The sequence below is a fragment of the Maylandia zebra genome, linkage group LG11 (assembly GCF_041146795.1).
Source record: "Maylandia zebra isolate NMK-2024a linkage group LG11, Mzebra_GT3a, whole genome shotgun sequence".
NCBI lineage: Eukaryota > Metazoa > Chordata > Actinopteri > Cichliformes > Cichlidae > Maylandia > Maylandia zebra.
The window spans coordinates 32,841,643-32,869,013 of NC_135177.1; the positions used below are offsets into that span (position 1 = coordinate 32,841,643).

A 27,371-nucleotide genomic window follows, 5' to 3' on the forward strand; every position below is an offset into this window, starting at 1 on the left:
AACAACTAAGGAAGCCTCAACTCAAACTAATACAGGAGGTGGAAACCCGCTGGAACAGCACTTGTAATATGCTGCAAAGACTGTTCGAGCAAAGGGAGCCAGTGGGTGCTGCTTTGGCAAGTCTCACAACAGACATCCCACCTATTTCATCTGAGGAATTTGGTATAATTTCAGAGTGAATAGAATAATCCTTTAATTGTCCCACAAGGGGAGATTTGGGTATAACAGCAGCAAGAAAACACATATACAAACAAACAGTACACAAGACACAGAACATACACAATTTTTACATATTTACATGAAGGACAATGGTTACCAAAAACTGAGTACCATACTGTTGTTAAATTAAATAAAATTAAATACAGATAAGAGGCAACCCTGGTTATAGTGTGAATCGGTTGATAAAATAGTGCAAGATACAGCGCTGATGTAAACATCTATGTTTGTTGGGAGCAGTTCTGATTGTACAGTCTGACAGCTGCAGGGAGGTAGGACCTGCGGAAACGCGTGTCTGGTTGTCCTAGCACCATTTAACGATGCAACCACTGAGCTCTCTCAGGAAAAAAAAAAAAAAGAGTGTCTGGGTCAAAGGTCATACCTTTACTCACTATGCTTGTTCATTGCCTCAATGAACAAATGGAGAAATCACCATCCATTGGGTCTTCTCTGGCTCAGAAGCTGAGGATGCTATTGAGAGAGAAGCTGGATAAAATACAAACCATGAGCATTATGTTCCTTGCAACACTGCTGGACCCAAGGTTCAGAAAACTCAGCCCTGCAAGAGCTAGCGAAGCAGAAAAAAGACTGAAAGCCGAATGTTCTTCCGTAATGAGGGCCTCCACCACCTCCTCTTCCTCCGCACTACCACCACAGCCATCAACGTCACAAACTGTTGAGGCTGTTTCCCACGGTACTATTGTTATTGCATTTGAGTTGCATTTATATAAACTGATTGTTGGGTTTTCCTCTGTATCTATTATTGTACGATCTACTGTACAATATAAAGCGCCTTGAGGCTACTGCTGTTGTGATTTGGCGCTATATAAATAACAATTAATTGAAAATTGAATTGTTAGTATCACATAAAAACTCTCCTTATTGTTTAGGTAACAACCTGTGCCGTCGCCTGGATGAAAATGTCAGGCAGACACAGACACAAAATGTAACAGCAGATGCGAATATTGAGGTCCAACGGTACATGATGGAGCCAAATATTGGAAGGCTGGAGGACCCCTTAAATACTGGGAGAGACAAAAATATGTCTATCCTCACTTATATAAGTTAGCACTGACATACCTGTGTACCCCTGCCTCATCTGTGCCCTGTGAGCAAATGTTTTCAAAAGCAGGGGAAATATTGTCCAAAAAAAAGAAATCGCCTACAACCTGCCACAGTGGATAAACTGTTGTTTTTAAATAAAAACCAATGATGTGTCCCCTAAACACTAATCACTGTCAATACCTCAACGTTACAAAAGCACAACCACTGTCCATACCTCAACCACACCTCACAGTAAATGATCATTTCCATTTTAAGCATTTCCAAATAATCATTTTCCATACTGCCAGTATAAATATACACAGTATACTGCCATCACTACAATATACATGTTTACACACTCCTTTTGTTGTTGACATTTACAGGCTGTGTGCAAAATGCCACACTCTTTAAATTCATGCCAACTAATATTTTTACGTCCAGTAGATGTCCTACTAGAGCAAATGAAGCTTCAAGACGCTTTGCGCTGGGGTGAACCAGTTGGATGAAAAGCTTCAGTGCTTCATGAAGCTTCATCTGCCCATCACTACTGAACAGCAAACATGAACACAAACATGAAGGAAGGTGAGCAGATGAACCTGCAGGGTGAACACACGGTTGAAACACAGACAGACCAGCAACCTGCACACGAGAGGACACGACTTAAATACACGCAGAAGAACACCTGGAGATTACACACAGGTGGGGAACACAGCTGGAAGTAATTGACGAGATGAGACAAGAGAAGCTAAACTGAATACACTCACATAAGACACGAACCTTCACAATAAAACAGGAAACAAGAAGCATCTACACAAAGACCCAGACTAGACACTATACTAAACCTACAGGAATCACGAGGGCACCAGAACAAAACCTACATTAAACATGAGACACAAAACCTAAAAACAAATCCCTTAACAAGAATAAACAGAAACAAAGAATTCTACTAATAATCAACAAAGCACAAGAATCAGAATACAATCCAAAATGAAACCAAAACATAAGAACTCAAAATGCTGGGTCAAAATGACCCAGAACCGTGACACCTTACTTTTTTCATGTTTGTCAAATAAAGGATGGTTAAAATTCTTTGAGCCTTTACAAAACACACCTGCTAGATGTGGATGGGTGTGGCAAATCTTGCACCACATTTCAGTGTGCTCATTGTTAGCTTCAAGCCACAGCACATCTTGGAGCCACTTTTCTCTGGCTCCAGTTGGTGTTTCTTAGCTAGTGGCGGCACACCAAAGAAGCTGCTTAATGTCTGTTGTTTTTTGGACATTTAGCTGGTGACAAGCAACACATGTAAGGTTAAATGAGACAGTCAAGTACGCAAAGTGTCACTACGCATTCCTAATTTTTGTCACGCATGCGTACCTGCGTACCAGTCATATGCACCCCTGTCTATAACACACAGCCAAACAACTACTCACTCAATAACCACTATCAAATTATCATATCTATTCAACCTAACATACATGGTTTAGGTCATTGGGAGGAAGCTGGAGTACCTGGAGAAAACACACACATGCGCAGTTAACCCTTGTGTGGTGTTTGTATTTTTGTTACTCAGCCAGTGTTCATGGGTCTGGTGGACCCGCTAGAGTTTTGGCTTTCCAAATTAACACTATCAAACTATTTTATGTTAAATTACTCAACAGATGTTTACTTCATCCCAATTACAAGACATATGAACAGCAAACATGGTTAATTTTTTCCCTTTACCTTTGTTAGATCACATTTATGAATTAATGTGCTTCTCGTTTTTCTTTTATATAAAATGTTATAAATAAATCAGTTATAATCAAGTGGAGTGAGTGGAAAGACACAACACATTTACACGTGAAAAAATAATTAATTGTTTAATTTTTCTTTTGAAAAAAACTGAACACGGGTCTCACAGACCCGAACACCATACAAGGGTTAAAAATGCAAACTCAGCCAAGGCTTTAAACCAGAACCCTTCTGGCTGTGAGACAACAGTTCAAACCACCACACTACTGTGCCACCCATGGTAACTCATATTATAATTGATAATATAGGGACAGAAGTATGTCCTGGAATACAAAAAACATATTCCACAATCTGTACTTACTTACCTAATTCTCTCCCTAACAATCAACAATACAAATTCTCCCAGCCCCCAGAAAAACTGGGTTATCATTTCCACACTGGTTAGCATTTACTCTGTCAAGTTTGTCGTTATAACTAATAACTATCCATCCATCCCATCCATCCAAGTTTGTACAGTTCTATACTGTAAACAGAGCCAATTTTACACTGTATAATTTCCATAGGATTTATTAGTTTCAGATTTTTTTAGTCATATCATATGATCTGATTTATTCTGTACTGCTAAACGAAACAATGTTTGGTTTCTCAAACTGTCCATAATTGCTAGTGATAAATTCATTGGTTTCAGGATGCACCTTCTGCATCTTCAAACAAAAAATCAGAACAAAAGTATAATAATTAAATACATTTTTCAGAAGAAAGCTACATCTTGATACATGCTTGATTACCGGCCAGTTGCACTGACCTCGGTAGTAATGAAGGTGTTTGAGAGGCTGCTGAAGAACATCATCTCCTCCTCCATCCCAGACACCACAGATTCGCTGCAGTTCGCCTACAGATCCAACAGATCTACACACCACTCTCAGCCATGTGGACAAGAAACAGGGTAACTATGTGCGAATGCTGTTTGTTGATTACAGTTCAGCGTTTAACACAATAGTGCCCTGCAGACTGTTCACAAAGCTGAGGGATCTGGGACTTAACAGCCGTCTGTGTGCATGGGTGTTGGACTTCCTCACTGGCAGAACTCAGGTGGTGAGGGTGGGCAGGTGCTTCTCCAACAGCATCACCATCAACACAGGAGCACCTCAGGGATGTGTCCTCTCGCCACTGCTCTACTCCCTCTACACTTCAGACTGTGTGGCCACCCATGGCTCCAACACCATTGTGAAGTTTGCTGACGACACAGTGGTGTTGGGTGCCATCTCCAACAACGATGAGGCGGCCTACATGGATGAAGTGAAGAATCTGGCATCGTGGTGCCAGGACAACCACCTCCAGCTGAACGTCAGCAAGACCAAGGAGCTGGTGGTGGACTTCAGAAGGGGTCAGCACAGAGACTACAAGCCCATTATCATCAATGGAGCTCCAGTGGAGAGGGTGCAGTCCTTCAAGTATCTTGGTGTCCACATCTCCTCAGACCTGACATGGGCTGCCCACATTCAGGTCCAGACCAAAAAGGCTAGGTAGCGCCTGTATCACCTACGACAACTGAGGAAGTTCAGGGTCTCTCCAAAGATCCTCAGGATTTTCTATACAGGCGCTGTGGAGAGCATCCTCACACAGAATATGACATCGTGGTTTGGGAACAGCTGTGTGAAGGACCAAAAAGCTCTCCAGAGAGTGATCCGTACAGCAGAACGCTGCTGCAGGATTGCTCTCCCCCCGCTTCAGGACACCTACACCAGGAGATGCCGGACTAGAGCAGCGCAGATACTGAAGGACCCGTCCCATCCTGGCAACAAACTGTTCCAACTTCTGCAATCTGGTAGAAGGTTCCGCATCTTCCGGGCAAGGACAGAGAGACTCAAGAGGAGCTTCTATCCCCAAGCCATCCGTGCTCTAAACACACACACCCGCCCTCTCACATCATCTATAATTGACTGAGTCAGGACTCTTCCAGACACTAAACCAAGGCACAATGTACATTTCAATTCCTTTAATTTTAAATATGTTTATATTGTCTATCCTGTAAAATAGTCAGATGTCTATTCATATTAATGTACAGAATTCACCTGCTTGCTGCTACTACTGCACATTCACCCAATATATATATAATGTTTTTCCTCTACACCCCCCCCCCCAATTTTTTTGCACATGTCGAGGAGCGTGTCAGGCTACATTTCACTGTGTGTTATACTTGTATAACTATGCATGTGACAAATAAAGAAACTTGAAACTTGAAATGCTGGTTTAACATAAGGATCTAAAATATGTCACACTATGTTGTTGGTTGAATCTCAGATTTGTTTAACCTATGCAGATGTAAGTGTAAAACCATTGCTTCAGTGGTGGACCTTGGCTGGTGGTGTGTGAGGAAACATGTTTTGCCTTATAGTGTACCTTTTCTTCAAATAAATAACTAAATACTTTTTAAAAGAGGAATTTCCTATAAACAAACAAATGTAATAAAACTCAGTCCTTCGTCACTGTAAATGTTTCACTGAAATTCCATCAAAAAAAAGTCAGAACTCTCATCACCTGACCACTTTTTATCCAATGAGCTGTTTTTCACCCCTCCCCCCTCACTTCGTGACTTCGAGTTGAGGAGTAGCAACACTTTGCTGGTGTGGAGAAGCCAACAGGTAGCTTTAAACTTTCAAATTTTGCCAGCTTTGTAGCCCAGCAACCAGTCAGATTTAGTTTTCTTGAGGTTTTTCTTTGGTGTATATTCCTTGATTAAGTTTTGTATTTCAGTGTAATTCTCATGCTAAAGCTAGCCTTTTTTGATGACACGTGTATTTAATTAGTCAAGGTTAAATACCTAGTCTAACGCACACCTTTTTAGTTAAACTGTAACATTTGAAAATACTCAGATGTTATTATTTATTCATCCCACTGTCTCCAGATTTTAAGCAATGCTGAAATATAGGTGACACGTTATTAATGAGACATTTCAGATAAGATAAGCTAACATTTAACTCTCTGGAGTGCAGATTATATGGCCAATTTACGGTGTATCAGAAACATGCGTATATAATAGTTTTTTAAAATGTGTTGATAGGCCAAGTAAAACCAGAGTTATGATACATAATTTAAGCTTTTTCCTGAAAACTGTTTTTACGTTTAGTGCAGGAAAATATAAAAATGGTATTTTCTATACATTATTGCCTCTCCTTTCCTATTGTGGTGGATAAATGAACATGAGCCGATCAAACAATTAAATCAAAAGTAGTCAAAAACAGCCAATTATACCCTTGGCTCCAGAGGGTTAAGAACACCTGTACGAGATCAGTTTTCACTGTAAACTATTTTCCTGAAATATTACATAAATTGTACTTTTTTTTTCTTTTTCTGAGACAGTGAATTGCAATGCAGCCCCCGAGAGCAAAAAGTAAACCGAAAGATGAAGCAGTAAAATTTGCATCTTTGGGGCAGGACAAAGATGGATTTGAAGTGAAATGCATAAATTCAGTAAAAGGTGAGGTACTAGGATACTTGTTGAGGATTTTTGGCACAGTCATAAGTTTAACCATTGCAGTAGACCAATGTTGAAATTTTCTATTTTCTTTGTAAGGTTGAGGAGTGTTTACTAGGTGCAACTATAACAAAGGAGACGTTGTAACCCAGAAGGAATATGAAAACAGAACAAGATTGTACCATGACGCCTTAAAGGTTTTTCTTTTTGAATTCCGGTACAATGGAAAACAATTATGGTATGTAAATTAGAATAATTAATTTTTCAGCCTACTTTTTGCAAAAAGTTATGACGACCACATTAAGACAAACTGCTAGTTTGTTACAAATCCATATAATTAAAAATGTAATCAAATTGTTCAGCCTTTTTATAAAGCTTGTGTAATTTTGTGTCTTACATTTTTTGTTGTTTCAGCATTGATGCAGCCAGAGGGGATGGCTCCTTGGGCAGACTGGTGAATGACGATCACGTGAGCCCAAACAGCAAAATGAGGACAATCACAGTAAATGGAGAGCCTCATCTATGTTTATTTGCCATAAAGGACATCAAGCTGGGGGAAGAAACAACATACAACTACAGTGACTCTGACTGGCCATGGAGAGTAAAGGTACATATTTATATTTACATTTATCGTAGTGTAGCTACGTAACTGTATTGTATAGTCTCAACGTATCTGTGTTGAATGGATGTTAATGTACTTTTGTGTTTGCTTGCACAAGGTTTCAGAGCACCCTGACTGTCCTCAAGCTGATGTGCCCATGGCATCGTCGTCCCTTAAAGATGATGAGCAGGTGACTAATTTTCTGCTGTTGTTATTATTGCAACAAGAACACACCAGAGTTGTTTGGATGTTGAGTGAGGGTGTTAGACACAAGTCCTATAGTGTTGGTTAATGTAAGATACCTACATTATGAGGACTGTGTGTGTTTTGGATGTGTAAGTCTACTGAAAGATGATCTCTTCCACAAAATTTTCCTGATGTTTTCCTTTTTTTTCTTTTTTTTCTGTAGAGGAGGCAAGGGGCGTGAGACTTTTATCTCTTTCTATCTTCTATCTTAAGACACATTACAGGGTTTTGTAATTGGAAACTGGGTTTTTTGTATGGTTGGTCTGGAAATTTTGTTTGATACTTTGTGGTGCTTGCATGGTCCTTGAGACATGGTGCTTGTAAAGTCCCTCTATAATCTGCACAAGGGACTGGAAATGTAAATGCAGTGTATGTGTTAGCATAGCATATTAATACATGTAGTGTTCTCTTTGTGTTTTTACAGATGACCTCGAGAAGCAACCCCAGAGCAGAACAATATTGAAATTGTTTTTTGGACTGTTGGGCGGATATATTATTGCCATAACTGGTCACCGAAAGGGAGTGATCATCAACATGACTGCTGAGGAGGTTGAAATGGCAGAAAAAACTAAGCAGGGTGCCCGCATCATCCGTGTATGTACTAAAACTATATAAATCTAAGTATACATAGACATTTTTTTATTCAGTTGAATAAACATGTCTTTTCATGTATTAAGTTAAACAGCACAAAACTCAAAGATACCATGGGCAAGCAGCTGTCCCCCTGTACAAGAATGAGTATACCTGGTTGCAGCATTACAATCATATCAGAGAGTATGTTGAAGGCTGTTCAGAGGAACCGACTTTTTTCCACAGTTCTAGTGGAGGTGTTCTTCATAGACTACCGGTATTTTTCAAGGCAGCCTGGGAGATGATGAATCTGGGGATTGCCCCCCACCTTCAACATGCTACGTTCCTCCACTTACGTGAGAAAACCTTTCATTTTTATTTTTTGACACCCAATGAAGTAGGTTAAAGTGTCATGGGTTTTATTCATGTGGTTTCTTTTTAAAACATTATTCTTTCAGGCCAAGCGACAGTTGGGACGTAAATTTTACGACAGAGTGGCAACATTTATGTGCCATGATGCCATCACAGCCAAAAGATTTTATCAAGGTTATTTAAATAAGCTAAAGTGAAGTCATATATTTATCTATACACTTACATTTATTCATATTTAGTAATATTGCTTTGCACAGCTGAGGACCCTGCAGAGGACACACTCCAGAGCCGAGCACTGACCACCAATGCAATTGCAACATATGCAGCAAGGAAAAGGAAAAGGAGAGAGGACAGAGGATCTGTGCAGGACGAGGACAGTGAAGGATCTGAAAAGGAAGAACAGCAGTCATCAGGAACAGAGGAGCTTTTAGACAGAACGCTCTTCCAGTGTAGCAGTAACAAGGTATGTGTGCCCTGATTCCCTTGGTAAGAGTTTTGATTGGTTGCACTTCTTTCATATATAATCATTTACTCCATCATGAACAAAACATATTTAATTTGTACCATAAACAGATGGTGAGCCCAGGTCAGGGTGAGGGTGCCGGTAGTGCCGGAGCCACAATAAACGAAACTAAACAGGATTTGAAAAAGGGGGTGGAGCATCTACAAAAAGTGACATACCAGTTGCGCAAGAGAAAAGTATGTAATGTATGTTCTTGTACTTGTTTTTAGTGTTTTCACTGATTACTAATCTTTTAGCTTTTTACTTTTACTTTTCTAAAATCAGATGGTGGTCTTTTACAAAAATGATAGGACAGATGTGGGGAAACTCACACAAGAAGACAATCCAGAAGAGGAGGAGGAGGATGAAGCGAGGGAATGGGTTCCTAAGGTGGGCAGGAAAAATCCAGCAGAGTTTCTTCTCCTGCAGTTAAAGATGTAAGTGTTTTGTTTCCAAACATCCATGAAAATGAGTAAAATATATATTTTTCTGCTCTAAAAGCAGTCTGTTAGCTCATCTGAAGATGATGGGACAGATGACTGGAAACCCACACAGGATGAATCTGAAGGCTATTCAGAAGAGGAGGAAGAACAAGAACGTAAAAGGATTCCTAAGGTAGCCATGAAAAACAAAACTGGGTGTCCTGTGCCACAAAGAGAGGTGAAATTCATCCTCAGTTTCGGTGCTTCCACAATCAATCCATCAAAAATGAGCCAAACATATTGTTGTCTTCTCTGAAAACAGATGGCGGCAGCATCTGAAGAGGATGGGACACATGATAGCAGACCCACACAGGATGAATCTAAAGATGAAGCAGAACATTTGGGACAAATGATTCACAAAGTGGCCATGGAAAAGGTAAAAATTGTCCTCTGTTTCAATGCATTCAACAAAATATGTCTTTGTATTCTTTGACGTCAGATGGTCAGCTCATATGAAATATGCAAGGAGTAAAGGTATTGAAGGTACATGAGTTTAAATACCTGGAGTCAAGCATCCAAAGCAACAAGCAGTGCAAAAGGCCAGGCAGGGGATGGCAGGGCTCAAGATGCTAAGATTTTGTTTGGGAGTGACCAGAATGGAGAAGATTAGAAATGAGTGCATCAGAGAAACAGCTCATGTTGTATGGTTTGGACACAAAGTTAGAGAGGCAAAGCTGACATGATTTGGACATATGTAGAATAGGCATAGTGAATATATTGTTCCATATGGAGCTGCCAGGCAGGAGGGAAAGAGCAAGCCCTTAGAGGGAGTTCAAGGATATAGTGATGGAGGATATAGATAGGGTTGGTATGAACGAGGAGGCGGCTATGGATAGGATAAGATGGAGGCAGATGATCCACTGTAGTGACCCCTAAAGGGAGGAACCAGAAGAAGAAGAACTCAGCTTATTCGAAGAGGATGGAACATGATGGGAAACCTTCACCAGATAAATTCAAAGACAATTCAGAAAAGATGTGTTTGAGGAAGAGGTGAGTTAGCTGCAGTCCATTTTTAGTGAGGTCATGAGGAGGAGTAGAAAGCTGCAGTAAATCTAATGATCGTGCTGGTGTATGTACAATACCAGCAGTGAGTTCTGAGGACTTGGACGGTCCAAAAACTATTTGCTAACAAATCAGCACAGGCACTTATAGTGGTGCACTATTACAAAATGATTTTACTCACAAATAGGGGGCTAAAGTTCATTCCTTGCAGTTTGATTTGTTTCTAAAACCATCAATACCAACATGAAACTGGTTTATAATTTTTTTCTTCTTCTTGCATTTCTGTGTGTTATATGTACAGGACAGGGAAACGGCGATGAGCTCATTACGATTACAACACCAAATTCCAGTTGTTACATAACAAATCTGAACATTACATCTAGATGAGCTAAAGTAACCTTGTTTTTCTTTGTCGATCATCATTTTTCAGATGCAGCAGGCCTATGTAAGCCAAGACACAGCAATGACTGTGAATAAGAGTTCAGAAAGAAGGGTGATTCACCAAACCAGATGCTTGAAGAGGCTCACTTTTCATCAGTCAACTCTCTTTGAAGACACGATACCAAGATCTGGTAACTGGAAACCAGCAGCTGTAGTAAAAATACACATTTCCTGATGTTTTCCAATGTTTTAAATGAACAGCTAAGCCACTTGATTTGAATTTAACTGAGACTGCAACTTAAAGTCAATGAGCAGTGGTTACACAGATGCTCTTTTACTCAAAAAGTATAGTCAGCCTATCAGAAAATATGCTTAAATCATGATGGGGAAACCCTGAAATGTTGGATCTTACTGTATGTATTCATGTCACATGGTCGCAGCAAATGAGTGAAGTTTCTGCATGGCATCAAAGAATTGAAAATGAATGGTATAAACTCAAGGAACTTTGTTTTTCAACAGAACTGCAAACATGATGTGGTGTATTCGTCAGAGAAGATGTTGAAAAAATGTGCCTTTTGTAATGCACATTTTCCTGCTTTCAAGTTGATTTGCGTGAAATGTAAAGGTGAGTATTCTTGTCCTTTTATTTTAGATGATTGTCAAGATATTACTCTATTAACAAGAGGAAGTTATTACCTGTAATATTTAATTTATTGTTTCTGCTGGCACATTATTTATTCACTTATCTTATGTTTTTTAAGTTACTGGCTCTGCTCTACACTACACACCAGCTTTCTTACATTTGTCTGTTTTAATTCTGTCATCTGCCAGTGTATAATAACTTTGGGTACGGTGTGTGAATTCTGCTTAACAGAATGTGAACACATTCATGAGCAAAACATTGTCAGGCTGGCAGCTTTCTAATTCTTATGGAAATATTCAACTCATTTCAATTTTAATCTGATTCTTGTGTCAAATATTAATGACACAAGTTATTCAGTAACCAGTGAAGACATACAAACAGGTTTTAGAAGTAAACTTTTAAGTTCTGCTTTCCTGACTACATCAAGCAGCATTCTGCTTTTAGTATTACCAGCTATTACAGGCCTTTTAATGGAGTAATACCAGCTTGCCAAACTACGGCAAAATAAAACTCCATCTAACCTTCAGTCATTGACTAAAAAAAATGCAACGTGGTCATTATTAGTGGACCATTAAAATCAATTTATGTAAAATAAATATTGTGACACCATTTGTTCCACTACTTTGATACTTTAGTACCAACTCGTCTCGAACATGTACAAGTTAATTACCAATTCTCAAAAACCATCCCTAAACAAATGTCTTTTGTATGATATGTAATTTTTGCTTTTGTTCTGGGAACCTAAAATCATTAAGCTGCATGGAAGTACTGGAATATCTTTTGTAATGTAAATACATAAACACGTTCTGTTTTTCATCTGTCTCGTGTAATCTTGTATCTGGCACAAGTCCTGTTACATCAAAAGCACAAGGTTTGGACTTGAACTGGTAGGTTATTGTAAGATTTTATATTGTTAAATTTTAGTACTTAAAATACATGATGTAGACTTATTTTTCATATTTTTTTTTTTCAAGATTAGTGAAGAAACTAGTTCAAGTGAAGAGATGTCAGGGGAAGAATATATACCGCATTCTAGCAGTTACTCAGACAGTTCAGCTGAAATTACCCCCCTACGTTCAAAACCTTTAAATATGCTCATAGTCGAGGATTGCAGTGAACTTTCGCCAGAAATTCAAAAAATCAGAGGCAGCACAGAAATTGTCTTGGTTGAAGGGTCAGTGTCTAAAGGTGCAGATACTACAGAGAAGCAGGTGAAAACTTGCTTGCAACTTGCAATCCAAAAAATTATTGTTTCATCTGTGACAAACCACAGTCAAAATTGGCCCGACACTTGAAGACCCATGAGAAGACGAATGCTGAAGTTGCTCAAATTTTAGCACTCCCAAAAAAAACCTCAAAATATCGTAAAAAGATGCTTGAAAAAAAATGAGGAATAAGGGTAACTTTAAACACAACACAGATGTTTTAACAAGTAGTAGTGGACTATTAAAACTAAAACGTACATCCAAGAAAAACTATGATGTGAAACAGTATGTGCACTAGTGATGTGCGGATTGATCCTGAAATATTGATTCCTCCGATACCAATCATTCACGTTCTAGAATCCATTCTCACATTGAAATATCGATATTTTAGTAATTTAGAGTAAATTTGTAGTTTATCATTAACAGGAACACAGTGGAAAGAAACTATAACATTGGATTGTCTACATTCAAAGGAACTACTTCCTCTTCCGCCTTTCATAGTCATGTGCGAAATACGGCTGTATAAATGTCTCGCAGCCCCTTGGCGTGCGCACTCACAACAATGGCTGAGCGTAATCGGAGTCATGTGCGGACTTATTTTACCTCCACAAACAGCTGAGACGTGGTTTGCGATACATGTGGCAAAAAAGTGCTCCAAGAGTGAGGTGTTGTGGCCATACGCTCACCGGACCTGGAGTACCTGATGATCAAGTGCCGGCCATTCTGGCTACCGACCGAATTTACAGCAGTGATTATTACGGCTGCTTACATTCCCCCACAAGCCGACACTGACCGAGCACTCATGGAACTGTACAGCGCGATCAGCAGTGAGGAAACCGCACACCCAGAGGCGACGTTTATCACAGCCGGAGAGTTTAACCCTTTAAAGCCAGTCGGAGCGGAGACGCTCCCTTTTGCGTAACTATTTTTAAATCCCGGTAGCTCTGCAACCACATAAGCTAGCGCAATAATTTTTTTTGCATATGAAACCAGAGGAGTTGTACTTACATCTTATGCCATCAGCTTGTCCTGGTCACAGTTTCCTTCCACATATAGCTTTGCAAAAACTGCATAAAAAGCACTTGCAGCAACAAAAACATAATATTCCAGAAACATGCTTTGCCGATCCGATCAGCTGTTTGTAACACTTCCTATGTCCATCAGCACGAACTATCGCATGTCCGCCATGTCCTGCCCGAAACCGGAAGTGACGTCATTTTGCGGAAATGTAGTTTTTTACCATCAGGGCCTCATGAGCCTATACTGGTGTTTTTAAAACTTATGTTTGACATTATGACTTTCTGTGTCGTTTCTGGGATGCTTAGGACTCATATTGCACTGCTGGAAATAGTTTATTTTGATGCATATTCTGTTTTTTTTTTTTGGAAATTTGCCTTATAATATTTATTTTCGTTTTTCCTGCAGTATATAAAAATTGGTGTATTTCAAAAATAAAACTATGAAGACACTCAGAATAAATTTCCTGTGGTGGGAAACTATTTTGTGCAACTTTTTTTTATATTTACAGTTTTGAGGGATAAGCCTCTTAAATGTCTCTAACTAGAAATGTATGTTAAATAAACAAAAACGATTTTAATTTTTTTTGTAGTTTATTGCACTTTTTTGCAATTTATGTAATTACTATGCACTTAATGCAGACATGTTATTAAAATTTGGGCTATAATGGTTGTATTGATGTATATCAACTTGAAATGCTCCCAAAAATGGCTCCACAGCATGTAAAAATATAATATAAGCTCTGGCGGACTTGGTTCTATGGTAGGTCTTAAAGGGTTAATAAGGGAAGAAAGTTTCACCAAAACTCCACCAACACATCCATTTCAACACTCATGGAGACCGGCTACTTGACCACTGCTACACCTTGTTACGATTTGGGGTTGGCAGTGTATTGTTTTAGGCGTTTTGTTTTGGCATGACTGTTATGTGTTTCCTGTTTTACTTTGAAAGTCTGTGTTATCTTAGTGTGTTCAGTTTACGTTTCCCTGTCTCGTCAGTTCTGAGTTGCCCCAGCTGTGTTTCCCTCTTGTTGTCCATTTCCTGATTGCCCCCTCTAGGTATTTAAACCCTGTGTTTCAGTGTGTCATGGTAGCGACCGTCCCCCCGTTGTAAATAGTTTGGTGTTTTGATGTAAATAAATATCATATTTTGCTTAAAAGAAAATAGTTGGGATTTTTTTTTTTTTTTTTGTGGAAGCCCGTATTAGTCTTTTTTATGGGTTCGCCCTCCTTAAGAGCAGTGAGCTTGGGGGCCTTTTTCCCTTATTTTTGTATTTTTCCTGTGTTGCACGGCGGTTGCCTAGGCCGGGGTGTAACAACCTCTTTCTGGGATGCGTACAAAACCCTCCCCCGCGCCATCCTGCTCCTGCCCGCCTACAGGCAGAAGCTGAAACAGGAAGCTCCAACCATGAGGGCGGTGCACTGTTGGACGGACCAATCTGAGTCTACGCTGCGGGACTGTTTTGATCACGCGGACTGGGAAATGTTTCACGTGGCTGCTAATGGCATTGATGAGTACACAGACTTACTCTGCGGATTCATCAGGAAATGCGTGGAAGATGTCGTCCCATCCAGAACAGTTAAATCCTTCCCAAATCAACTGGTGGCACGGAGCACCGCTTTTGCCTCCGCGAACACATCGGACTACAAACAAGCACATTTCCAACTCCGGAAGACGATCAAAGCAGCCAAACATGAGTACAGGGACAGGGTGGAGCAACAGTTTGACAATCCTCGGAGTATGTGGCAGGGACTAAACACAATCACAGACTTTAGAGGGAAAACCAGCACACCGCAGACCACGGCCTCTCTGTGTGAGGATCTAAACGTATTCTACACTGGATTCGACACAGCAAACACCATGAGACCGGACAGTGTGCGCACCGCGGATGACTTCAGTGCGCACACTGTGTCTGAGGAGGATGTGTGGAGGTGCTTCAGGAAGGTGAACGTGCGCAAAGCTACTGGTCCGGACGGGATTCCCGGCCGAGTCCTTAAGTCATGCGCGGCTCAGCTGGCTGGAGTGTTTACACACCTCTTCAACCTTTCTCTCTCTCTGTTTGTAGTCCCAGCCTGCTTCAAAATGGCCACCATCGTCCCTGTACCCAAATCCTCCACCATCTCCTCATTAAACGACTGGCGACCTGTAGCCTTGACCCCCATCGTAAGCAAATGCTTCGAGAAGCTTGTCAGGGACTTCATCTGCTCTGCACTACCCAACTCACTGGACCCTCTACAGTTCGCATACCGCCACAACAGGTCCACTGATGGTGCCATAGCCCTGACACTACATACTGCCCTGTCACACCTGCAACTCAACACCTCAAAGACTAAGGAACTGGTTGTGGACTTCGGGAGGTCCAGAGAAGGTCCACTGCCGGTTCAGATAGAGGGGGAGGAGGTGGAGGTGGTCAACAAGTACAAGTACCTCGGGCTGTGGGTGGACAATAAACTGGACTGGTCATGCAACACAGAGCACCTGTATAAAAAAGCCCAAAGCCGACTGTACTTCCTCAGGAGGCTGAGGTCTTTTAACATAGCAAAGAAGGACTCATGCAGGCTAGAGAAACTGATCAGGAAGGCTAGCTCTGTGGTCGGCATGAAGCTGGACACTCTGGTGACAGTGGCAGAGAAAAGGACACTAAAAAAGCTGCTGGACATTATGAACAATGCTGGGCATCCTCTGCACACGGCCATTAACAACCAGAAGAGTCTGTTCAGTGACAGGTTGCTTCTCCCCAAGACAAGAACTAACAGACTTAAAAACTCCTTTGTCCCACACGCCATCAGACTGTTTAACTCCTCTCTGGAGGGGAGAGGGAGGGGAAACAGGAGGACAAAGGAGGGGGGAACAACTAAGCTGTAGTGCCTCTTCACCTCACTGTACAATACCTTGTGCAATACTTTTTTGTAAATAGTCAATGGTGCAATAGACCTCAATACTTGAAATGTGCAATTCACTTGTATTTCTATTTTTTATTCCTATTTATCCCCTTTGTATATTTTATTTATATTTGTCTCTGTATTTATGTGTGTGTGTGTGTGTGTGTGTGTGTGTGTGTGTGTGTGTGTGTGTGTGTGTGTGTATATATATAATATTCTGTAACTGTAACTTCTGTCGGTGCTGTGCTTTTTGGAAATCGAATTTCCCAGAGGAACCCACCCGAGGGATTAATAAAGTTCTATCTTATCTTATATATTGTACATATATTTATTAGTCTCAGGTTTAGCCATTCTCATATTTTGCTTGTTTTACGTTATTTTATTTTTGCACAACTCTTTTGCTTGTGAAGCTCGTACACAAGAATTTCACTCACATGTACTGTACCAGTATACCTGCACATGTGATGTGACAATAAAAGTGATTTGATTTGAATTATTAGGGAGACATTCAAAAGGGCTGTTGGGGGGGGGGGGGGTAAATACATTTTACAGGGTTTATTTATCGGATAAAATACGTTAAATGTCACCGTTATTATTGGCCGGCCTGGAAACAGCGGGGGTGTCCAAATTCAGAGGCTGCTTCCACCTGAGGACCCGGCCTTCACGGTCTAAAGAAAGCCGGGTAGTACGTCACGAGCTCCCTTGGTGGAGTGAAACTCTGCTGTCTGCTCCTTGCTATCTAAAATATAACCGGGCACTGACGTAAACTCTCCTGTTTAATCATTTTCTGTTTGACGTTTATTCAGCTGTGTGAAAACCCCAGAGGAACCCTCCCGAGGGATTAATAAAGATAAATTTAATTTAATCTAATCTAATAACTTTAATCTGAGCCAAGCCGATTTACTCACGAACAAATAAAACACTGAAAAAGCCAAACAATAAAAATTTTAAGTTATCAAAGTGACTTATACATGATGTTTAACCCGAGTAGCGAAAGACCGCGGGGGTTTGAAAACGATGTGTCGGTCGGCTCAGATATTTGAAGTTTACACAGCTACATTCTCACCTAAAAATATGTTAAAAGTTTTTTTGCGACCCAGAAAGAGAAATAAGAGTAATATTAAAACTAAGTCGCTACCGCCATTGTTGGAAACTGGAATTGGCTGGAAACTCGCAGAAACTGGAATTCTGCGATATGGTTTTTCAATTTTGTTGTCCAGGTGGAAAATCGGGAGAAATTCGGGAGAATGGTGGCTCCGGGAGATTTTCGGGAGGGGCACTAAAATTCAGGATTCTCCCAGAAAAATCGGGAGGGTTGGCATGCATGGTTGTGGCAATATCACTAACCTTGTCAAACACCTTAGAGTAAATCATATCACAGAATATGACGAGTGTATGTTGAGGCGAACTGAAGAGGAGGAGAGGGACAGGTGCTGCTAGGGCGAGACAGACATCTCTCACGGAGTCCTTTAGTGCTGCTGGCAGGCAAGGTGTTCAAATAGCGCACAGTTTTTTTATTTCTATATGATGAACCCTACATTATTAAGTGATAAGAACAAGTAATCTGATGTCCTGTAATCATTATGATGCTATGATTTGAGATACAATGAATAAAATAACTTTTTGTACAAAGTATCGGTATCGGATCAGTATCGTCGATACCACCCTGAATATTACTTGGTATCGGATTGGAAAGAAAATCAGTGGCATCGCACATCACTAATGTGCACTGCATGTATTGTCAAGGAATGTACCTTCGGAGAGACCTCGTAAATGTCTCTCAAAACGATGGAGGCTGATGAAAAGGCAGGAAGAAAAAGTCTTGTCCTTGTCCATGATGGTGGACTCAACACTGTGTCAACAAATATCCCAAGGTGTATGGAAGCTTTTAACTGTGATGAAAGATGATGAAGTTTCTGCTGCTGTGCGAAGTGACTTTTACATTCTTCTCAAGGAAGATTCGATATACAACCTTGAGGATGGGATCAGACCTGCAAATTTTCATAAACTTATCCAAGCTGTCAAGGAGGTGGCTGGGTTTGATGAAGACAGGCTCTCCTATACAACTCCAAGTCTTGCTCTAAAGTTGGGTCACTCATTGCACAAGATATTTAACATCATACAGTGTAGGGCTCTGACAGCAGAAGACAATGAGCTGGAAAAGTCAACCCAGACTTTAAAAAAAACTGTACGCATCAAAATGGTCTGAGCTTATCCTTCACAGAGCTTTAACAACTCTGAGTGACAAGCACTTTAACAAGCCATCCACACTCCCTTTCACTGAGGATGTGCAGCGTCTTCACCAATAGCTTGAAAAGATGGCAAATTCAGCATCAGAGAAATTGAAAAATAATCCATCACCACAAGCCTATGGGGAACTTTGCAGAATAACTCTGTCAAAAATTATTTTATTCAATCGAAGAAGAGGAGGAGAGGTTTCAAAGATGCAGCTGGAAGCGTTTCTTCAAAGGGACACAGCTGCCCTACATAAGGATGTTGCAGTTGGCCTCTCTAAGTTTGAGCAACAACTGTGTGCACATTTCAATCGTGTTGAAATTAAGGGTAAAAGAGGCCGAAAGGTTGCTGTACTGTTATCACCAGACATGTTTGAAGCCCTAACGCAGCTCATAAGCAGAAGACTAGAGTGTGGAGTCCCGGAAGAAAACCCCTTCCTCTTTGCAAGACCCAACTGTTTGACTCCTTACACAGGACAGGACTGTCTCAGGATTTATGCAAATGACTGTGGTGCACAAAGTCCTGAACTCCTTAGGTCAACACAGCTACGCAAACATGTTGCAACTTTGTCTGTGTCCGAATTCAGGGGAAGGATGCTTAAAATGCCATATTTGGATGCAATGAGGTCACAGCGACTTGGCGAAAGCTGTCCGAATTCAAAGAGCACTCAAAATGTGGCGACAAATGCGTCCTACCTCTCTGCGAATTTGAAGGTTAGTCGTGTCTGAAACCAGGGAAAGGATACGCCAATGCCACATTTGGAGGCAATGACGTCACAGCGACGTGACGAAGGCTGTCCGAATCCAAAGAGTACTCAAAATGTGGCGACAAATGAGTCCTACTTTGCCCTGAATTCTAAGGATGGGTCCGATGTATCCTTCATTTCCTACTATATCCCAGGAGTCATTGCGGGCCACCTGCCGCATAAATTCCGAACCAGTAGAAGGATTTTGGATCGGAACAATGGCGGGCGAACCGGGCGTGACAGTGGGAGAGGAATCCGCATTCAAATGTAAGTACTTGAAAATCTGGTGTTACAAAAGTGAAAACCCCATAGCGGTTCTGTTGGTAGTCTCTGGGCATATGCCTGTGTTTAGCTTATAATCCATAGAATCCCCGTGATAGATTACACGTGAACTAGTATGGTGGCCCCAGCAGTTTGTCATGCATTGCCACTCACATACAGCTACGTTATATCTTGCTAATTAATCGGTCTGTGATACGTTGCAGGGAACAAAGAGCAAACAACTCTCCTCATCAGATTGCGACCACCTCTTCACTGGGGTGAAGAATACTGCCACTGTTGCATGGAGGTACAAGAACAAATCAATTCACACCCATATATGAGTGTAGTTTCATGAACCCTCATGCTGCACAGAACCTGTGATGTCCATTCGGTATCACTCTGGCGTGCTGATGTGCAAACATTCGGATGTGGGGATCAACATAGTTGCAAAGGTTTCTGTCTGCTCTTATTTTTCAGGTGTGATCAGGACTATACTGGAGAAGATGGGCTTGCAGGGGACAGTCACCCCCTTGCAGGCAAGGAAAAAGTGGGATAACCTCAAGACAAAATACAAAGTATGTTCTTCTCAAGCAGATAAGTCACGAGGACACAAGTTAGTAAATGTACACCTGCTAAGAAGTGTTGTGGTGTTATCATGTGTTAACTGTCGTGTTTTTATTTCCCCTGCCTTTAGGACTGCAAGTATCCAGGGTCAGGCGAGGGTGTAAGTGGGAAGCCCACTGCTGCCACTTGGCCCTGGTATGCGCTCATGGACGAAGTAATAGGATAGAGGCCGTCCATCAGGCCCCCTTTCCTACTGTCCACTCTCCCTGAGGACACTCCAGGGCCAAGTTCAGCAGTGGGTGACCAGAACGTAGCAGAATCTGACACTGATGAGGGAGACAGTCAGCCACGGACAACAGCAAGGAAGAGGAAATGGGATCGGGATGACGAGCTGCTCTACCTCATCAGGGAGGACATGCAGCAACAAAGGGAGGCAGAGGAGAGAAGGGCGCAGGAGAGCAAGGAGCGAAGGGACAGACTTTTTTCAATCCTGGAACGTCTGATACCAAAATGACTGCTGCGCCCCTCTAATTTTCTTTGACAGTTCCGTGACATTTGTGTGTTGAGATGATTTTCCAGGCACCAGACACCTTCTATTTCCTGCATTGCAGACACTTTCCTTTAAATCATTTGGTGACATTGTGCCCTTTGTGTTGGACGTTACAAGTCTTATTTTCGCAATAAATGGAATCAAACAGTAATAGTCACTGAATCCATTTAATCAACAGGTATTGACATGATGCCAAGTCATAATTACAAATAAAGAGAGTACATATCAGCAACAACAAAAACAACAACAACAAAAACAAATGTGCAATGCATAAGCAGCATTTGAAGACTACAATGTTTGCAGCTATGTACATGTGTCCACACGAGATTAACCTGAGTATCCTGTTCCCGGACCATTTCTGTCACAACTCCAATACATGCCAGGAAGTCCCTGGCAGTGTTGCTGGATCTGCTGAAGATAGATCAGACATGGATGGGGTGCTGCAACTGTGTCCTGCGGTTTGTCTCATCTAGTCGGCAAGTGGAGAATCACATAGGGTGGTCTGCAAAGAGAGCTTAAGGATGCATCCTCCCACTGTCCACTGCAATGTCCATCCACAGGTTTGCAGGGCTGGCTCTATCGACGGCTGCTGCACCACTAAGATGTCAGAGATATGCAAGCAGGAGTGCCATGAAGTGTACTTCATAAACACTGAAAGGTGGTGGATTGGCCAGATGCTGGGAGGTGTGTAAAAATAACTCAATTGCTTGCTAATGTTACTGAATCCAGAGATTCAGTAACATTAGCAAGTGGTGGAGGCCAGCAGATGTAACACGCTGGCAGGTGGATGACGGAAAGGCAGGAGGAGCAGAGACCCGAGGCGGTGAACTGAACTTCAGGTAAGAAGTTATGACCTGCAGTCTATCTGGGTCAGATATAAACCAAGTTTAGGTGGAGTTTATTTTCGTTATGCTGACTTTTTACAGTCAGTTACAATAACTCGTACTGTGTACTAGCTAGCATGACGGAGTTTCTTTTTTTTTTTCTCTCTCTTTTTTTTTTTCTTCATTTCATTCTAATTCCATTCTTTTTATTGAAATTCCGTTGTTTTCATTCAAATGATTTTGTTTTCATTCTAATTCTACTCTTTTTATTCAAATTCTGTTGTTTTCGTTCAAATTCAGTTGTTTTCATTCAAATTCCGTTGTTTTCATTCTAATTCCGTTGTTTTCATTCTAATTCCGTTGTTTTCATTCTAATTCCATTGTTTTCATTCTAATTCCATTGTTTTGATTCAAATTCTGTTCAGTTCATTCTAATTCCATTGTTTTCATTCAAACTCTGTTCTGTACATTCTAATTATGTTGTTTTCATTCTAATTCTGTTGTTTGTTTTAAACTTCCATTGTTTTCATTCAAATTCTGTTGCTTTCGTTCAACTTCCATTGTTTTCATTCATATTCTGTTCTGTTCATTCTAATTCCGTTGTTTTCATTCAAATTATTTTCATTTCATTCTTTTTTTCTTTCTTTTTTTTTTTTTGGCCTGTCCCGTTTGGCTCTTGTGCCATCAGAATTGTTGTCTAAAGGCAAAGAAAGATGCCCAACGGATTTACTTTACCAAATTGACCATCCCAGCCTTGCCGTAATGGTCCATTTGATTTACCTTTTATTGTTTATTTTATTTTCACTTACTGAATACAGGACAGACTTGACTGGGGGAAAGAAGGGGAGAAAGAAAGAGGGAAAGAGAAACAGCTGAGAAGAGGGACGGGGGAGAAGGGCAAAAGACAAAAACCAACAGAACGGGCAGAGAAAAACAAAAAAGAAGAAAAAAAATGCATATATCGATCACCTGGATCACCTGTTGAGAAAGAAAAAAGAAAACAAGCAGAAGAGAACAAGAGTAATAGAATAAACAACATCACAATGATATATGGGAATATGACAGTAAATACTAAATATTAAACATTATTGTGCAGCACATAAGATCAACAGCACACAGTGTGCTTTGAGGTAGGAGCCAAAAAGGGTGTAGTTTGTGGGTGTGATCACCCGTGTGTACACCTGTGAGCATGGACGTGCTTGTTTTTTTAAAAGGTTCCTTCATGTAATGATCTGCTAGAGGGTGGGGGGGGGCCACAGCCCCGTCCTCCAGGGCATGAAGCAGGTATGGAGGAGATCAAAACTCCAGACATCCAGAGGCCCCCAGAACACAAGAGACCAAGGAAGACTAACAGAGGGGCAGCCGCGCCACTGTCCCAGAAAGAGCTGAGGAGAGTCCCAGATGAGGGCTCACCCAGCAGCCGCGGAGCAGAAGCCAGGGGGAGTTGCAGTGACGTGCCCATGGGCTCCGCCGGCAGCCAGCTGTGCCTGAGTGACCGAGCCCCAGGCCGAGAGGCCGGGGGCACCCCACCTCCGAATGACGGAGCATGACGGAGTTTCTATATTGCTGGGCGGGTGCTATGATATTATTGATGTTGAACTTGTTTTATCTTATTTTATTTGTAAGGTTAGTTATTAGAGTTTCCAACCATCCGGTAAAAAAGGGACTCGTCTCGTATTCAGAGAAAATATTGCGCATTTTGTATTGAGGTGAAAAGGAACGCAGTTTGTCCCGGACTTCAGCTACAATGAAAAAGACAAAGTTGGAGTTATTCTGTCTTTGCTGCACAGCTGCCTCTTCTTCTCTCATTCTCTCCCCCTCCCTCCTGTTTCTACTTCAATCATGAAACTGAGCAATGATCAGCTGATCGGCTTTTCTCTCTTGTTTGTTTATCAGCGGAGAAAACCCCGAGTGAAAAACGATACTCAGGGTTGAGTAACCCCGAACTGTCCAACTCGGAATATTCGGTTTCAGAAAGGCTGATAACAATTAGTTCAATCAACGCGAAGTTGCTTTAACCCCAAATTAAGCGCGCGCACGAGGATACATAAAGGATACATGGAGACGGAGGGAAAAAAGGCGCGGTCAATGTATTTTACAGCGCTTGAGGCCGAAATTCTGATGGCAGCATATGCCGATAACATGCAAATTTTGCGGAAAAAAAAGCCTCAGCTGCAAAAGAAAGGGAGCATGCATGGCAAAAAATAGCCGACAGAGTCAATGCGTGAGTGTTAATTTAAACATTGATCTAGGGATTTCCACCCATTTAACACGTTATTTTATTATATTTTATTTTGTTTTGTATTTTATACATTTTATTTTGTGATGTGATGTGAGCGCAGGTGCAACCCAACAGGCCCCAAACGTTCCTGGCAGCAAGTAAAAATGAAATATAAAAATATAGTCCAAACAGGTAAGGTGTAATTGTATTATGAGCCATAGTGCTTGGTCTGTTTGTCCGATGTAAATCAATTGCAGTTAGAGGCTACATTAATTCCCCCTCTGTAAGCACTTATTGAAATTATCTGAGCACATTACAAGTACATATTTGCTTACTCTGTATGCTCAAATGTGACCCGTTATAGCCAACAGAAAAAAAAAGCGGAGGCCCGAAAAACAGGTGGGGGTCCTCCACCACCACCACTCACAGAGGCTGAGCAGTTGGCTTCCACATTTGTGATAATGTTGGCAGCATCACATATGATCTTCACAGTGCAGAGAACACAAATTAGCATCCATTACTATAATGAAATGATTTGTTAGTTTGAAATGCTACAGGGAACTATGTACCTGTACATGAATGCTGTGGAAAGACTTCCTGTTCACATAGTGTCAGAGTATTTTTGTTTTTAAAGGTTTTATTATTCATATAATAATCAACTAAGAGTGTTTATATTTCTCTTCTGTACTCAACCAGCTGTATATTTTAATTGCTGGCTCCCTACTTTATAACGGAAACTGTTTGCTTTCACATAATCACTCTTTTGCCTTCACATTGTCACTGTTTGCCTTCACACTAGCAGGAAACCGCCACCCACGAGTAAGAAACAACCTTGTAGAAAACACAAAGTTTTTGAGAAACCACACCTGCGTTCTTGACAAGATAAGGATGATATTTCCTTTTTTGTATGCTTCATGATGTGTATAAATAAAGCCAGACTGCACCAAGGAGGTGTGTGAGTCTCTCCCTGAGTCTCTCACCCGTGCACGTTTAAAACTGCTCTAAGTGTCTGAGTGATATTTCATTGCATCTGAGTACTTGTTAAAATAGAATATCTTTAACACATAGTCTCCTTCATTTACTGAAGGAGCAATGATTGGAATGTGAGTGCCATCTATACAGACAATCACGCCTGGGAACCGTGAACATAAATGTAAAATTTAAGTAGTAGTTCAAATATCACCACATCATGAATTAAGTTTCGTTCATCCTGATACTTGCAATTTTGTGGCATCCCTCTTTGATGAATCTTGTGGGTCTATGACCGGGGAACACCACAAACGAGTACAGGAGACGTTTCAGTGCAACTGTAACATTCCTGACTGCCCGACAGACGGAAACAGCCTTGGAAACGTGCTCAGCGTCACCAATATTATACAGAAAGCTCCCGTTTGCAAAAAACCGAAGTGCGATACAAATAATATGTACAGAACTGAGAGAATGTCCGCGATGTGTCACATGAGCAGTATTAGGCCTGAGGATGTTATTCAAATAAATTATAGATTGTGCTGAAAAACGGTAACGTTCACACAGGAAATCATCAGGAAATGATAAAATGTCCGAACGCGCTCTAATCACTCTCTCCCGGCGGAGAGCTCTGCGGAGAATTTGGGCTTCAACATCTACTGGCTCTTCAAGGAAGGGGCAGGCCATGTCTGACACTTCCTACAGTCAGGTTTCCGACAAAGAGGCGGAGAAGGTCAGGGTTAGTTGAAGTAAACCTGCTAGGGGGCAGGTTAGCTTCACGGAGTGTGTCGTCATAGTAACTCACTCAGAATTAATCTAAACTCGCTTTGTGAAACCGAAAACCCAGAGTTTTCGTTAACTCAGGGTATACTTACTCAGAGTTTGCACTAAACCGGCTTCCTGAAATAGGGCCCAGGAGATGTCCTTACTGAATCATCAGAGCTGAACAGGTGATGGAGAAACAGGTTTACCTTTTAGGTGACATGAATGAGTTGAAGGGAAGTTATTAACTGTTTCTGAGAGAGAAATAACACCAGGATCCTTTTCTAAGTAGCTGACAGCTGGTAACTGTGCAGGAGCAGATCTAGCAAAGTTTTGCCAGGGGGGCAGGTAGGGCATTAACAGGGAGAGGGGAACACAAAGATATACTTTTCTTTCTTATTCTCATGTCTCGCTTTTAACAAATAGTTATCTGAATCTTACAGCAAACGTTTTCATCTGATGTAAAATGTATAGAAATCCATTACTGTACATAGTAATTTTTTTTAGGGTCCCATCATATTTTCTTCAGAAGTAGCTAAGTACTGTATATGATGCCAGTATTTTCCCACATTTTCTAGATACTATACCAGTACTGTGTGTAAAATGCCATCAAAAAGTCAATTAAGTTTTATTCTTTCTCACCTGTCTTTCTGTCTCCTTTCACTTTTTAAAGGTTGCCATGTTAGAAAAAATATTTTGCCCTGCCATACTGTTTATTGATGTGGCAAATGAATGGTTTATGAAAATATATCTAAATCTGTCATCAGTAATGATCACGTCTCACCTCTAGTCTTCTCTGTCTTAATTTCAGGTTTTCACCCTGTGTTGTAGATAGTTCAGGAGGTTAACTCGACCAAGCAGCCTACTTTCGGGTACTGTTTAGTACTGTTTAGGATGGTGTAGGTTTAAGTTTATTAGATTGATACATATATACCAACAAGACAGTGTACATCACTGTGACAACAGCGTTTGTTTTCATTCAAAGGCTTTATGGTTTTTCCTATAGTACCTGGTGGGCTGGTCTCTAGTCTAAATGCCCGGGCCGATTTTTGGCCCAGTCCAGCCCTGAATACATCTAACTTAGAACATGAATTTATTTTAGGTCTTTGTAGTTATTGGCCTACTTGGTGAAAACCCTGCACAATACTTTATTATTATTATTATTATTATTATTTAATTTGAAGATTTATCTGACCTATTCACCATGGTCATGAAGTCCTGTTAACTTGTGGAAAAACAAACTGAGCATTTAAACCGAACTGATTTTCTAATATATATTGGAAGAAAATTGGAGAGGGATAAATATGCCCCAGCACTGATAAGTGAAATTTCAATAGCAAGTTGTTGTTGTTGTTAATGAAAAGGAGAGAGAGAGAGAGAGAGCGAGAAAGGATAAAAAGCCGTTCAGGGTGCTGGATAGTTTCTGACCTCCAGGCATTTTTATGACAAGCCTGATAAAGATATTAATTGCTCTGACAATGTATGTGCAACATTTTCTTTAGATTGGTTCATTTGGTCTTTATCTCACCGTTCTTGACTTGCCCAACCTAACGTAACGTAATATAATGATTGGACACTGGGAAAATAACCTGTTAGAAAACAGCGGAATCTTGCAGGATGTTAAACTTAAAGCAGACTTGCATGTAAAACATTGATTTTAGACACATCACAAAAAACTCAAAGCCTGTTATTGCATTACATTCTGTTAGGTTCAGAAATTAAATCTAAAAAAAAAAAACTGTTAGTGTGACACTCTGTTGTTTATGTAAGAAGTCTCTTTGTGTGTCTGTTTCCTTTGTTTCCCTCTTTTATGGTTTTTCTGCTCCACCCTCATTAGTGTGACAACTACAGGTGACACTAATGAGGGT

The 27,371-nt window shown here is 40.9% G+C and overlaps 1 protein-coding gene across 1 annotated transcript; it reads left to right on the forward strand.

Moving 5' to 3' along the window:
* Positions 1-8,001: 8,001 nt before the first annotated feature.
* On the forward strand, positions 8,002-20,694 carry LOC112433547 (uncharacterized). Its single transcript, XM_076889548.1, has 11 exons — positions 8,002-8,245; positions 8,348-8,435; positions 8,519-8,724; positions 8,835-8,960; positions 9,049-9,153; positions 9,265-9,378; positions 9,508-9,621; positions 10,678-10,819; positions 20,094-20,191; positions 20,311-20,394; positions 20,452-20,694. Exons 1-11 carry the CDS (start codon positions 8,225-8,227, stop codon positions 20,692-20,694), a joined length of 1,341 nt encoding a protein of 446 aa, XP_076745663.1. The 5' UTR covers positions 8,002-8,224.
* The last annotated feature ends 6,677 nt before the right edge of the window (positions 20,695-27,371 follow it).

Bases quoted from the DNA above. Each gene is read 5' to 3' on its own strand.
- LOC112433547 (XM_076889548.1), top strand. From the start codon at position 8,225: ATGCTACGTTCCTCCACTTAC. The intron at 8,436-8,518 runs GTTATTTAAATA...TGCTTTGCACAG, and splicing joins AGCCAAAAGATTTTATCAAG to CTGAGGACCCTGCAGAGGAC. The intron at 9,622-10,677 runs GTAAAAATTGTC...ATCATTTTTCAG, and splicing joins ACAAAGTGGCCATGGAAAAG to ATGCAGCAGGCCTATGTAAG.